The following is a 12,909-nucleotide window of genomic DNA, read 5'->3' as shown; positions in this document are numbered from 1 at the left end:
TTGTGGCATGTGGGATGCCGCCTCAGCGTGGTTTGAAGAGCAGTGCCATGTCTGCGCCCAGGATTCAAATCAACGAAACACTGGGCCTCCTGCAGCGGAGCGCACGAACTTAACCACTCGGCCACGGGGTCAGCCCCTCCTATTTGTAGTCTTTAAGTGATTTCCTTGGGTGCTGTTGCTTCTTCTTGTTGAGATTAATGCCTCTCCTTTGTGATATTATTTTCTTGGTGATTCTAAACTGTTGCATTTTTTTTGTAGTTGAATTTTCCCGTTTTCCTGTCTGTGGACGTGGTTTCTGTTTCTATCATGTGACTCTATTGACTGATTCTAAAACCTCCATGGACTAAAAAAATTTGTTTCAATCAATGCACTTTCACGCTATGTTTATTTTATTTTTATTAGAAGGTGATTCTTCATATTGAAGTAAGTCTACATATTAGGGAAAGACCAAGTTTTCAGTTGGTGTGGCCTTCTGCATCCCCCAACTCCCACCCAAATATTGCTGGTTGAAGACAGCAAAAATGGCTAAAGTGGGTTATGGATAGAGCTCTGTTTTTCCTCTCTTGCCCACCCCTGTCCATCATCGTCTCCTGCCTTCACTCACCAGATGACAGGCACAGCCGTGCCCTGAGGTGTCAGGGCTTGAGTTGGGGCTGAACTTTCCTTCTTCAAGTAGGTTTAGGCATCACTCTAACTACGGGACGTTCTTGCTGACAAGCTCTATCCAGTTCCCTACAGTCCCCTTTGCCCTGTAATGTACCCTTATCCCTGAGACTGAATCTCATGATTTATTACCGTACCAGACTCCATTTTCCTTATGGAAGCATTCAGAAGAAAGCAAAATGTCTTTGCACCCACATCCCTGTCTAAAGTGAGAAGATGAAAGATAGATGGAGAAGGCTTCTTATGTATGTCCCACCTCACTAATCCATATTACTTGCCTAGGTTCCTGCAAAGTCGTGTTTGTGACCCTTGCTGTCAGGAGGCCCCGCTTCTCAGGAGGAATAAATGCTAATTTCTGATGTAACTCTCAGAGGGAGGACTCTCCCTTAATTGCTTAGATGTGTCCCACATTCCCACCTCCAAGTCTCTGCCTTCCAGGGTTGCTGGCAAAATACCACTAGAGTAGACCCAAGGCAGGAGCTCAGCCTGTACTTGCAGCTACCCTCTCCTCCTGCCAAATTTCTCGTCTGCCTTGTGCTTTGAAAACAGAAGCCCAGGGCATCTTCTCTCCTCATTAGTTAATGGCACGGATGAGAGTGCTAAGGGCAGAGGTCAGTGGAGTGTAATGCGTGGAGACCATGGACATAGCTACTGCTTTTAACACAATAATGGTCACACTGTCAAAGCTTTTCAAAATACATTATTTCAGAATTTCCTTTTCATTTAGATGGGCCATGAATAAACATAAAAAAAAGTCATGCATTGATTTTAATGTGTATTAGAATAACAGGACTAGCAATTCAGCTCATAATTTCAAGATGTTCAAAATACGTATACTTAGTGAATTGCATAGAGCAGTCTAAGGCAGGCCACTATCCCACTTAGAACAACTGGAAAAGTTGGATAAATTTCTCTCTTTCTCTCTATATCTATATCACCATTTAAAGGCGTCTGAGACATTGAGAAGCAATAAGGACTAGAGGGAATAAAATTCCAGTAAAAAAATAACTTTCAGAGATGAAGTGAGTATCTGTAGGTGCCTTTTTCCTTGGACGCTTACTAATATATGTGGAGTTTAGAGTCTTGGAATCTTGGCTTGGTTCAAGCAAGAGCTGCTGCTGGGGACAAAGAAACTGGCATAGGTTTTATTGCTCACACAGGAATGGAGTGACAAAATTGATGTTTTGAGGTGCCTTACACACTTGATTATTTCTCCCTCATGATATTTTTGAACTGCAAAGTGGCAGCAGGTGGAAGGCTAGGATTTAAGGCAGAAACCTCCGAAAAGCAGAGCAGAAATTCCCACTGTTTCTCAGTGCTGGGGACACAAAACCTGCCCAGACCTGCATTTGGAAGCCCTGGAGGGACAAGCCCTAGGAAAAGGGGCAAACCAGAGGTAGACTAAATTTTAGTAAAACTGCAACAAAGCCTCAACCCAAATCAGTCCAGGATTGCATTAATGTAATTGCCACCCTCAACCCCACATTTGCCTAGCAGAGGAAAGAGTGAACTTTCTCTGGTAGAATATAATATTACGAGGAGCATCTGCTTTTTAAACACACAATGCGTGGCAATCAACAGAAAAATTGTAAGGTATTTGCAGAGATATTTGGAAGATATAAACAATAACAAAGAAAAAAGCAGACTATGAAAACAGACTCAGAGATAGTCTAGATATTCAAATTAGCAGACAAGAATATTAAAATAACCAAAAAGAGTACTTTCAAGAAAATAGAGAAAAAGGTGGAGCATTTCCCATATAATTAGAATTTATATAAAAAAAGAATCAAATGGGCACACCGCAACTGAAAACACTATGTAAAATTAAGAACTCAGTTGGATGGGCTTAGCAGAAGGCTGGGCATATCAGAAGACAATATTAGTGAACTATAAGAGAGGCCAATAGAAAATTACCAAACTGCAGCACAGAGAGAAACAAGAAGAGAAAAAAGTAGAACATAAGAGGTATATGATACACAGTTAAGTGGTCTAAAATGTATGTAATTGGAGTCTCAGGAGAGGATAGAGAGAATGAGATAGAAAATATATTTGAAGCAACAATGAACATGGTCTTTCCAGCACTGATGAACTGGTGAAAAAAATCAGCTACAGATTTAAGCAGATCAGTAAACTTCAGGCAGGATAAGCATAAAGAAAACCACACCTAGGCAAACCACACCAAGACCTGAAAAGGACATTGTTGCAAGGAAGAACATTACAGACCCGTCTCTTTCATGAGCAGAGAAGAAAAATATTTAAATTAAATATTAGCTCATAAAATCCAGAGATATATAAAAAGTTAATACATCATGATCAAGTAGAATTAATTCCAGGAATGCAAGGATGGTTTAATATTTGAAAATCAATCATTGTCGTTCACTACAGTAAGATAAAAAAGGGATAAAAATCCCATGTATAGAAAGAACATTTGATAAAAGTCAACAACTTTTCATGATTAGCAAACCTAGAATATAAGACAACTTTCATAATATGCTATTCTATCTACCAAAAATCTTCAAAGCTATCCGATGATCAAATATTGAACAGTTTCCTCCTGAGGTCATAAAAGAGAAGGGAGCTCCCATCACCATCTGTGTTCAGATTGTAGTGGAAGAATTGGCCAGAGCAATAAGGAAGTAGAAGAAATGAAAGCCTTCAGTATTAGAAAGAAAGAAGGAAAACCACCATCATACTGTGATTGTATACTTCGAAAATCCCAAAGTATCTACATAGTGTTAAAATTCATGTGTGAATTAATTAAATCATTGGTTAATACAACATCACTGTGCAAAATCAATTGGATTTCTATATGCTAGCAACAATAATTGGAAAATAAAAATTATGACATTTATTATAGCATTGAAAAACTTCAACTACCTAGAAATAAATGTAACCAAAAAAGAAGGAAAGACTTCTGTACTGAAAATTACCAGACATCATTGAGGACAAAATGAAGAAAACCTAAATGAATGGAAAGGATATACTCTGTTCATGGAAAGAAAGTCATGGTATTACAACATGTCAGTTTTTCTCAAACAAAGCTATAGATTCAGTGTGATAAAATATAAGATATAATCAATCAAAGTTCCAGCAGGGTTTTTCTTTTTATACCAGTTGATAAATAAGGGGCTAAAATAGTCAAGGTAATCTTGAAGAAGATCAAAACTGAAGGACTTAGACTACCATATATAAAGACCTATTGAAAAGCTCTAGAAAGTGTTATCAGCAAAATGGCAGAGTAGGCAGAGCCTAGCTCCCCCACACCCCCGGAAATATTGAAAAGCAAGTGGAAACGATCAGAAGCAAGTTTGTCAGAACTCTGGGAAACAGTCAAAGAGTTATAGCAACCAAGTGAACACTTGCTCAAGAAAAAAGCAACTTGAAAACATAGGAAATCTTGGTGACACTTTTCTAACCCTTGCCCCCCTCCTCCCTGGCATAGTGGCAGTCATGAAAATGGCAGCCCATATTCCAGTCTGAGAGCCAGGTCTCTGGTTCAGGAGGGAACACAGCATAGCTTACTCACAAATCATTGTGCATATCTGTTCTAGCCTGTGCAGGGGCTGCCTGGAGCACTGGTGCAAAGTGCTCATCTGTATTCCACCCAACTCAAAATTCAGGCTTAAAAACAGTGGGCACTGCCTGAAAATGCTGAAAAGTGAACTAACGACCTAGGGATGGCTGGGGCAAAAGATTACAGTCATGACATCCAATAGACTACCTAAGGCCCAAGAGGAAAAGAGAAGGGATATTTTCTTTGGGAAGCAAGGGCACTCAAAAGCACTGGCGTACATAGAGGGCTTTAGAACGCCAGGTGCATGCTCAGAAAAGATCTGAGAAGATCTGAAGCTTTCACCTTAGGCTGATCCCTAGGCTCAGTGCAAGCCTGGCTAAGTGTTAAAGGAGTGTCCCAGAACAGAGCTATTCCAGGAAGACTGGCAGAGGTGTTTTTTTCCTCTTAGCTCTGGCATTCAAGAAAATCTCTGTCAAAACATTGGCAAAACACAAGCTAAGAAATAGAGGCTTTAATGATCAAACATGACAAGGAATACAGTTTTTGCTAAAATGCTTTGGAAAAATCACTAACCAAATAGACTGCTATTACCTTCAGCAATCAAAACACAGCAAAATATTTGATTGTAATCGCTATGGTAACTACAAAACGTTTTAAAAATATACGCAATAGGAAATGGAAAGGGAATTAAAATGTTCACAATATAAAATCAATCATACATCACAAAGGGCAGTACTGGAGGAAACAAGGGACTTTTGTCCCTTTTGTCCAGAGTATAAGACATATGGAAAACAAGGAGAAGAGGAGCAATCTGACTTACAGAGTTACCACACTTTAATAGTTAATTGTGCAGTTTTCAACAACCACACACACACAAAAATCACAAGGCATACAAAGAAACAGGAAAGCATGACTCACTTAAAGGAACAAAATAAATTGACAGAAATCATACTGAGGAAGTCCAGACATCCAATATACCAGACGAAGTCTTTAAAACAACTGTCTTAAATGTGCTCAAAGAAGCAGAGGAAAATATAGACAAAAAACTAAAGGATATCAGGAAAACAAGTACAAACAAAATGAGAATATCAATAAAGAGATAGAAATTATACAAAGAATCAAACAGAAATTCTGGAGCTGAAAGTACCATAACTGAAATGGAAAAAATTCCCTAGAAGGGGTCAACAGCAGGTTTAAGCAGAGAGAAGAAAGAATCAGTAAACTTGAAGATGGGACAATTGATGATCGAATCTGAGGAGTAAAAGGAAAAGAATGAAGAAAAACTTACATTACGAAAGGAAAAATACCATAAATCCATAAACCAACTTTATACCCCGAGGAACTAGAAGAAAACACTGCAAACAACTCAAAACTATGAGAGGTGAGAAAATAATAAATATTAGAACGGTCGTAAATGAAATACACAGTAGAAAAACAATAGAGAGAATCAATGAAACCAAAAATTGGTTCTTTGGAAATATCAACAATATTGACAAATCTTTAGCTAAACTGACAAAGGAAAATAGAGATAAGATGCCAATAATTAAAATGAGAGATGAAAATGGGGATGTTACAACAGCCTTATAGAAATAAAAAGAATTGTAAGAGCAAACTATGAAAAATTGTATGCTGACAAATTAGATAACCTAGGTGAAATGAAAAAATCCCTATAAGCACACGAATTCCATAAACTGATTCACGAGAAGTGGAAAATCTGAACAGACCTATAACAAGTAAAGAGGTTGAATCAGTCATCAACAACCTCCCAAAAAAGGCTCAAGTCCAGATGACTTCACTGTTGAATTCCACCAAATACTTAAAGACTAATTAGCAGCAATCATTTTCAAACTCTTGCACAAGATAGAAGAGGAAACTCATTCTATGAGGATAGCATTACTCTGATTCCAAAGCCAGATAAGGCATCTTAAGAAAAAAATGACAGACCAATATCTGCTATGAATATAGTTGCAAAAATCTTCAACAAAATGCTAGCATACCGAATTCAATATACAATAACCAAGTGGGATTTATCCCTGGAATTCAGGAGTGGTTTAACATAATAAATCAATCAATGTGATACATCACATTAATAGAAGAAAGGATGGCACCCACATAAACAACTCAGTTGATAATAGAAAAAGCAGTTACAAAAGCCAAAACCCTTTCATGATATAAACACTCAGGAAACTAGAAATATAAGAGAACTTCCTCAACATGATAAAGAAAATTTATCAAAAACTTATAGCTAACATCCTACTCAAGGGTGAGAGGCTGAAAACTTTTCCCTTAAGATCAGGAACGAGACAATGATGCCCACTGTCACTACTATTCAACATAGTACTCGAAGTTCTAGGCAGAGCAGTTAAGCAAGAAAAAGAAATCAAACATATCCAAATTGGAAAGGAAGAAGTAAAACTCTCTATTCACAGATGGTATGATCCTATATAGAGAGATAATCCCAAATCATCCACAAGAAATCTACTAAAGCTAATAAACAAATTCAGTAAAGTCGAGTATGACATCAATGTGCAAAAATCACTTGTGTTTCTGTACACCAGCAATGAGCAATTTGAGAAGGAAATTAAGAAAGCAATTCTATTTCCAATAGCATCTTAAAGTAGAAAATATCTATGAATTAATTTAATGAAGGAAGTGAAAGACTTCTACAATGAAAACTATAAAACATTACTGAAATAAATTAGGGAAGACCTAGATAAGTGAAAGACCACCAGTGTTTATGGATAGAAAGGTTTAATATCGTCAATGCTACCCAAAGTTATCTACAAGTTCAACACAATCCCTACAAAAATTCTGAAAGCCTTTTTTGCATAAACGGAAAAGCCAATCCTAAAACTCATATGTAATTGCCATGAGCCCCAAATAGTCCAAACAGTCTTGAAAAAGATGAACAAATTTGGAGGACTCGCACTTTGCAATTCCAAAACTTAGTCCAAAGCTACAGTAATCAAAACAGTGTGGTACCGGCATAAGCGTAGACATATAGATCAATGGAATGGAATTGAGGATCCAGAAAGAAACCTTACATCTATGGCAACTGGTTTTTGACAAATCTACTAAGTGGAGAAAGAACAGTATCTTCAATAAATGTTGCTGGAAAACTCGATTTCCACAGGAAAAGAAGGAAGAAGGGAAAGAATGAAGTAGGACCCCTGCCTCAAGTATATACGACAAATTAACTCAAAGTGGGTTAATGACCTAAGTATAAGAGCTAAAACCATAAAAATCTTAGAAGAAAAGATAGGCATAAATCTTCATGACCTTGGATTCAGCAGTGGATTTTAGATATGACACCAAAAGCGCGAGCAACAACGGAAAAATAGATAACGCAAACTTCATCAAAATTAAAACTTTTGTGCATCAAAGGACATTACCCACAAAGTGAAAAGACCTCTTTCAGGATGGGAGAAAAAATTTGCAAATTATATATATATATAAGGCATAAAACATAAGGAAATATATATATTATATATTTAAGAAATGAAACAGAAAATAAAAAAAGGCTTATAAAAAGGAGCGAAGTTCTGATGCATGCTACAACAGGTTTGAAACTTGAAAACATTATGCTGTGTGAAATAAGCCAGATACAAAACGACAAATATTGTATGATTCTACTTACATGCGATACCAAGAATAAGCAAATTTATAGACCCAAAAAGTAGATTAGAGGTTAACGGGCTGTTGGTGGTGGGGAATGGGAAGTTATTGCTTAATGGGTGCAAAGTTCTCATTGGGGTAATGAAATAGTTTCGGAAATCATTGTAATGCTTGCACACCTTGTGAATGTAAATAATATCGCTAAACCATACACTTAGAAATGGTTAGGGGCTAGCCCGTCCCTGAGTGGTTAAGTTGGTGCACTCCGCTTGGGCAGTCCAGGGTTTTGCTGGTTGGGATCCTGGGCGCAGACATGGCACCGCTCATCAGGCCATGCTGATGCGGCGTCCCACACAGCAGAGCCAGAAGGACCTACAACTAGAATATACAATCATGTACTGGGGGGCTTTGGGGAGAAGAAGGAAAAAAACAAGATAGGCAACAGATGTTAGCTCAGGTGCCAATCTTTAAAACAAAAAAAAGAAAGAAATGGTTAAAATGGAAGTTTTGTGCTATGTACCTTTTACCACTATAACAATTTTTTTAAGGAAAGCTATAGTAAACATAAAGATAGACAAATTGACAATGGAACAGAATGTAGGTTCAGAGGTGGATTTACCCATATATGGTCCTGAAAAAATATCTCTGGACTTCTACCTCACACTGTACACAAAAACCAGTTCCAGCAAGATTGAAAATCTAAATGTGAAAAGCAAAACAATGGAATTTTTTTCTAACTTCTCCCTTTTTAAAATTAAGACTTTTTTTAGAGCAGTTTTAAGCTCACAGCAAAATAAAGGGGAAGGTACAGAGATTTCCCATATACTCCCCACCCGCCTTCATGCACAGCCTCCCCATTATCAACACCTCCACCAGACTGGGACATTTGCTACAATTGCTAAACTTACATTGAGACAACTGTGTTACCCAGAGTTCATAGTTTACAGGAGGGTTCACTCTCTGTGTGGTCCATTCAATGGGTTGGACGCACGTATAACGACATGTATCCGTCATTATGGTCTCATGTAGAGTATTTTCACTGCCCTAAAAATCCTCTGCACTCTGCCTGTTTATCCCTTCCCCCTATGTCCCGCTGACCCACTGGCCTTTTCATTGTCTCCATAGTTTTGCCTTTTCCGGAATGTCCTATAGTTGGAATCACGCAGTAAGTAGTCTTTCTCAGATTAGCTTCTTTCACTTGGTACTATGGATGTAAGGTTTCTCTATAGCTTTTCATGGCTTGACGGCTTGTTTCTTTTTAGCGATGAATAATGTACCATTGTCTGGAGGTACCACAGTTTATTGATCTCGCCCACTGGAGGAGATTTTGGTTGGTTCCAAGTTTTGGTAATCATGAAAAAGCTGCTATAAACATCTTTGCAGGTTTTTGTGTGCACATACGTTTTCAATGCCTTTGGGTAAGGAGTGTGATTCCTGGATCACTTCTTTCATAGAACAGAAGTTTTTAATCTTAATGACATGCAGCTTATCAATTTTTTCTTTCAAGAACCCAGGCCTTAGGTGTTGTATCTAAAAAGTCAGTGCATACCCAAGGTCACCTAGGTTTTCTTCTGTGTTATCTTCTAGAAGTTTTACAGTTTTGTGTTTTATATTTAGGTCTGTGATCCACTTTGAGTTAATTTTTGTGAAGGATGTAAGGTCTGTGTCTAGATTCTTTTTTTTTTTTGCATGTGGGTGTCCAGTTGTTCCGGCACCATTTGTTGAAAAACTATCTTTGCTCCATTGTGTAGTCTTTGCTCCTTTGTCAAACAAAAAAGATTTTAGAAGACAGAGAGAACGTGGAGTAAGCAAAGATTTCTTAAATAAAATACAAAAACCACTAACTGTAAAGGAAAATTTTGATAAAGTATAGTATATTAAGTTTAAGAACTTGTGTTCATCAAAAGACCCCATAAGAGAGTGAAAAAGGCAAGCCATAGAATCGGAGGAGATATTTCCCATAAATATATCTGACAAAAGACTCAGTCCAAATTGCTTAAAAACAAAACAAAAAGAAACAAAAAAATAACCCTCCTGCAAATCAGTAAGGAAAAGACCACCCAATGGAAGAAACAGACAGAAGACTGAGGAGGCAGTTCCCACAAAAACCTCCAGATGGCCAATAAACACAGGAAAAGCTGCTCAGCTTCGTTAGTCATCAGGGACCTGCAAATTAAGTCCCAATGAGACAACTTCTGTCATAGCAAAACAGCAAAATGCAAATGACACAGGGCCACAACGCAAAGCACACGGAAGTGGAAATCGGCACAACCACCTTGGGAAACTGGCAGAAGCTGCTGAAGCTGAACATTTTCACACCCGTGGCCGGGAGTCGCACTCCTGGGTACAAACACAGCACGTGTGCATATGTTCAGTAAGAACCACGTGCCAGAATCTTTTTAGTATCCTTATTGGTAATAGCCTTCAGCTGAAAACTATCCACGTGTGCGTCCACAGTAGAATGTGTAAATAAACACATTTATTTGCATTCACTCAATGAAATACTAGGGAGCAATGAGAATGAACACAGTGCAACTGCATGCGACAACGTGGATAATGCTGATGGGAAAAAATGCACAAAACGTTACTGTGTGAATCCATTTATATAAACTGCACATATATAAAATAAAGAAAAAGGCAGGCCAAACTATTCAGTGTTGTTCAAAGTCTGCTCGCTCCTGTTGGGTACTGAGTGGGAGAGGCTCAGGGACTTCTGCAGCGTTTCTCACCTGAGTGCTGATTACAGGGGTGTGTTCAGTTGTGAAAATCTGTTGAGCTACACACCTATGACTTGTACACTTTTCTGTATGTGTGAAATATGTAATACTTTAATAAAATTTTCCGAGAAATATGTATATTTTTGTAAATGGACAATTTGGAGGAATATATCAAGTGAATACCAGGTTTCACGGCTGTGAGTGTGGTGAATGAATGATGCACTTGGGAGACACTCGCCTAATCCGCTGCATGCCACTGCGTATGTCTTCCTTTCCTCCTGGCCAACCCGGGGCACCCCACTCCACTCCCTGCCCCGACTTCAGGGCTCGGGGCCTGTCCACCCAGGCAGCCTTTTCCATGAGGCCCAAGTGGGCAGGCCCCCAGGCCCCTTGCTCCTCCCTGACTCAGGGGAATAAGCCTGCTTTGTAGGCTCAAAGCCATTTGAGGGATGTGGCATCTTTCTCATTAAAAATGAGGCAACTCAGGCTTGATGTGACTTGATGTGAGATCATACAATTGGTTAGTTACAGGAATACGCTCAAATGCATCTCAGGGGACTTACACCCAGTGCTCCCTGCCGTTAGGGAGGGCTTCAAGGAGGAATCCCTAAATCTACAGTCACCAGCCGACTCACCTACCGTGGTATCTAAAATCCCACCGTAGAACCTTCGCGGTGGCAGTGTTCCTGCAGAGGCCTGCCGCCCAGGCAGCCCCACAGGTGGCCCGAGGGGCCGGGCAGGCAAGGGCCATGCAGCTGCTCTGACTCGGACCCGGGCCAGCTCCCCAAGGCCAGCGAGCCCTCTCTAACACCGTGGCCTTCTTCTGTCCCCAGGTCCTTCCCACTCACCTGCTGCCATGAAGATCGCGGTGATCGGGCAGAGCCTGTTTGGCCAGGAAGTATACTGCCACCTGAGGAAGGAGGGCCATGAGGTCGTGGGCGTGTTCACTGTCCCAGACAAGGATGGGAAGGCAGATCCTCTGGGTGAGTGGGTGGCCCAGGATCAGGGGAATGGGTGCCCAGGCAGGTGAGTGGCAGAGGGCAGTGGGCGGGGGCAGAAGCCTGCAGGGTCTTGTGGAGGATGGTGGGCATCCCTGCCTGGAGACAGCTGGACATGGTCCACCTTGAATCCTGAGCAGGTGCCAACCAGCTGCCGGGATTTTCTGGAACAAAATGGAGACCCTCCTCCCCCTCTGATTGTGGGACAGGGTTTGTGTCCTGGAGAAGGGCTGTGGAGAAGCCTGGGCTGCTCCAGCCCTGCTGTCTGACCGCTCCAGGCTTCTCTGAACCCAGTGCCCAGCTCTGCAAGGGCCGGCAGGCAGGAGCCACCATGGGTCAGCGTTCTTAGCCGGGCGCGCAGCCTGCTACCTGCGACAGAGAAACAGAGAGCTGAGTCCCATGTGGGTCGTTTCTGTTCAGAGGGATGGGGCGAGGCCTGTGAATTTGCATTTCCAGCAAGTTCCCACGGTGATGCTGACACTCCTGGCGCTAGGAGGAGCACAGTTTGAGAATCACTAGCCTCTGAGCTGGGAAACCCAGCAGCTCAGCAGGACTCAGGGGCCTCAGCTCAGATGAACAGCCCTTCAGGGACACTCCCGGGTCCTTCTCAGGCCTGAGGGATGCAGAACGTGGGGCTCGCAGAAGGGTGGAAGCCCAGGTCAGGAAAGGGGCCTCGTGAGGCTGGCCTGGCACAGGCGTTTGGCTCATAAGGAGGAGTGAGTCTCTCCAGATCTAGAAGGCAGGCTGAACCTGGACTCAGCTCCAGTGGCACCCTGATGCTAGCCAGACCTCAGTCTTAGACCTGACCCCCGTGTGACTCATGACACAGCCTGACCCCAGCACAGCCTGAGCCCTGCCCCTAGCCACTAAGTGACCACTGACACCAGCCTCTGAGCCTAGACCCAGATGGAGCCGGGCTGGGGCCACTACTTGACCTTGGCCTCAAATGTCCTGCAGAAATAGTCCCTTGGTCACAGTGGGACAACTTTTGCAAGCAAGTCCAGTCTGCTCACATTGATCCCGCCCTCCCTCACACGCCTGCACACGGGGCACAGAGGCAGAGGGGCTAGAAGGTGGGTTAGGTCCAGTCGGGGGGCCAGACATCACGCCAGGCGCTGTAACAAAGAACTGAGTACAAGGGCGTGTTTGCTCCATGCTAAGGCGGGGCAGGCAGAAGAGGAGTCTCAGGTACTGGGGTAGTGACTGTGGGAGGCAGCTGCCACCGCTGAGGAGGGGAAACAGGGAAGAAGCTGTAACTCCAAGAACTTGGAAGGTGGGAGGCTGTAAGTCAGTGCTGCAAAGAGGGCATACTGCTCATGGGTGCTGGTAACGGGGCCGGAGGAGGGGCCTTTGTAGGCTGGGAGCTGGACCCCGGCGTGCAGGCACTGTGGGGGGGGGCGTG

General features: G+C 41.8%; 1 protein-coding gene across 1 annotated transcript in view; it reads left to right on the top strand.

Annotated features, from left to right (window-relative positions):
* ALDH1L1 (aldehyde dehydrogenase 1 family member L1) overlaps nucleotides 1-12,909 on the top strand; it is a 78,349-nt gene that overhangs the window by 6,102 nt on the left and 59,338 nt on the right. The window contains exon 2 of the mRNA XM_023619834.2: nucleotides 11,343-11,492. Within this exon, the coding sequence (XP_023475602.2) occupies nucleotides 11,366-11,492 (127 nt within the window). The 5' untranslated portion in view covers nucleotides 11,343-11,365. The remainder of the gene's footprint in view (nucleotides 1-11,342; nucleotides 11,493-12,909) is intronic.

The sequence above is a fragment of the Equus caballus genome, chromosome 16 (genome assembly GCF_041296265.1).
Source record: "Equus caballus isolate H_3958 breed thoroughbred chromosome 16, TB-T2T, whole genome shotgun sequence".
NCBI lineage: Eukaryota > Metazoa > Chordata > Mammalia > Perissodactyla > Equidae > Equus > Equus caballus.
Note: the sequence above shows the minus strand (reverse complement) of the source record. Positions and strands in the feature narration are given on the sequence as shown.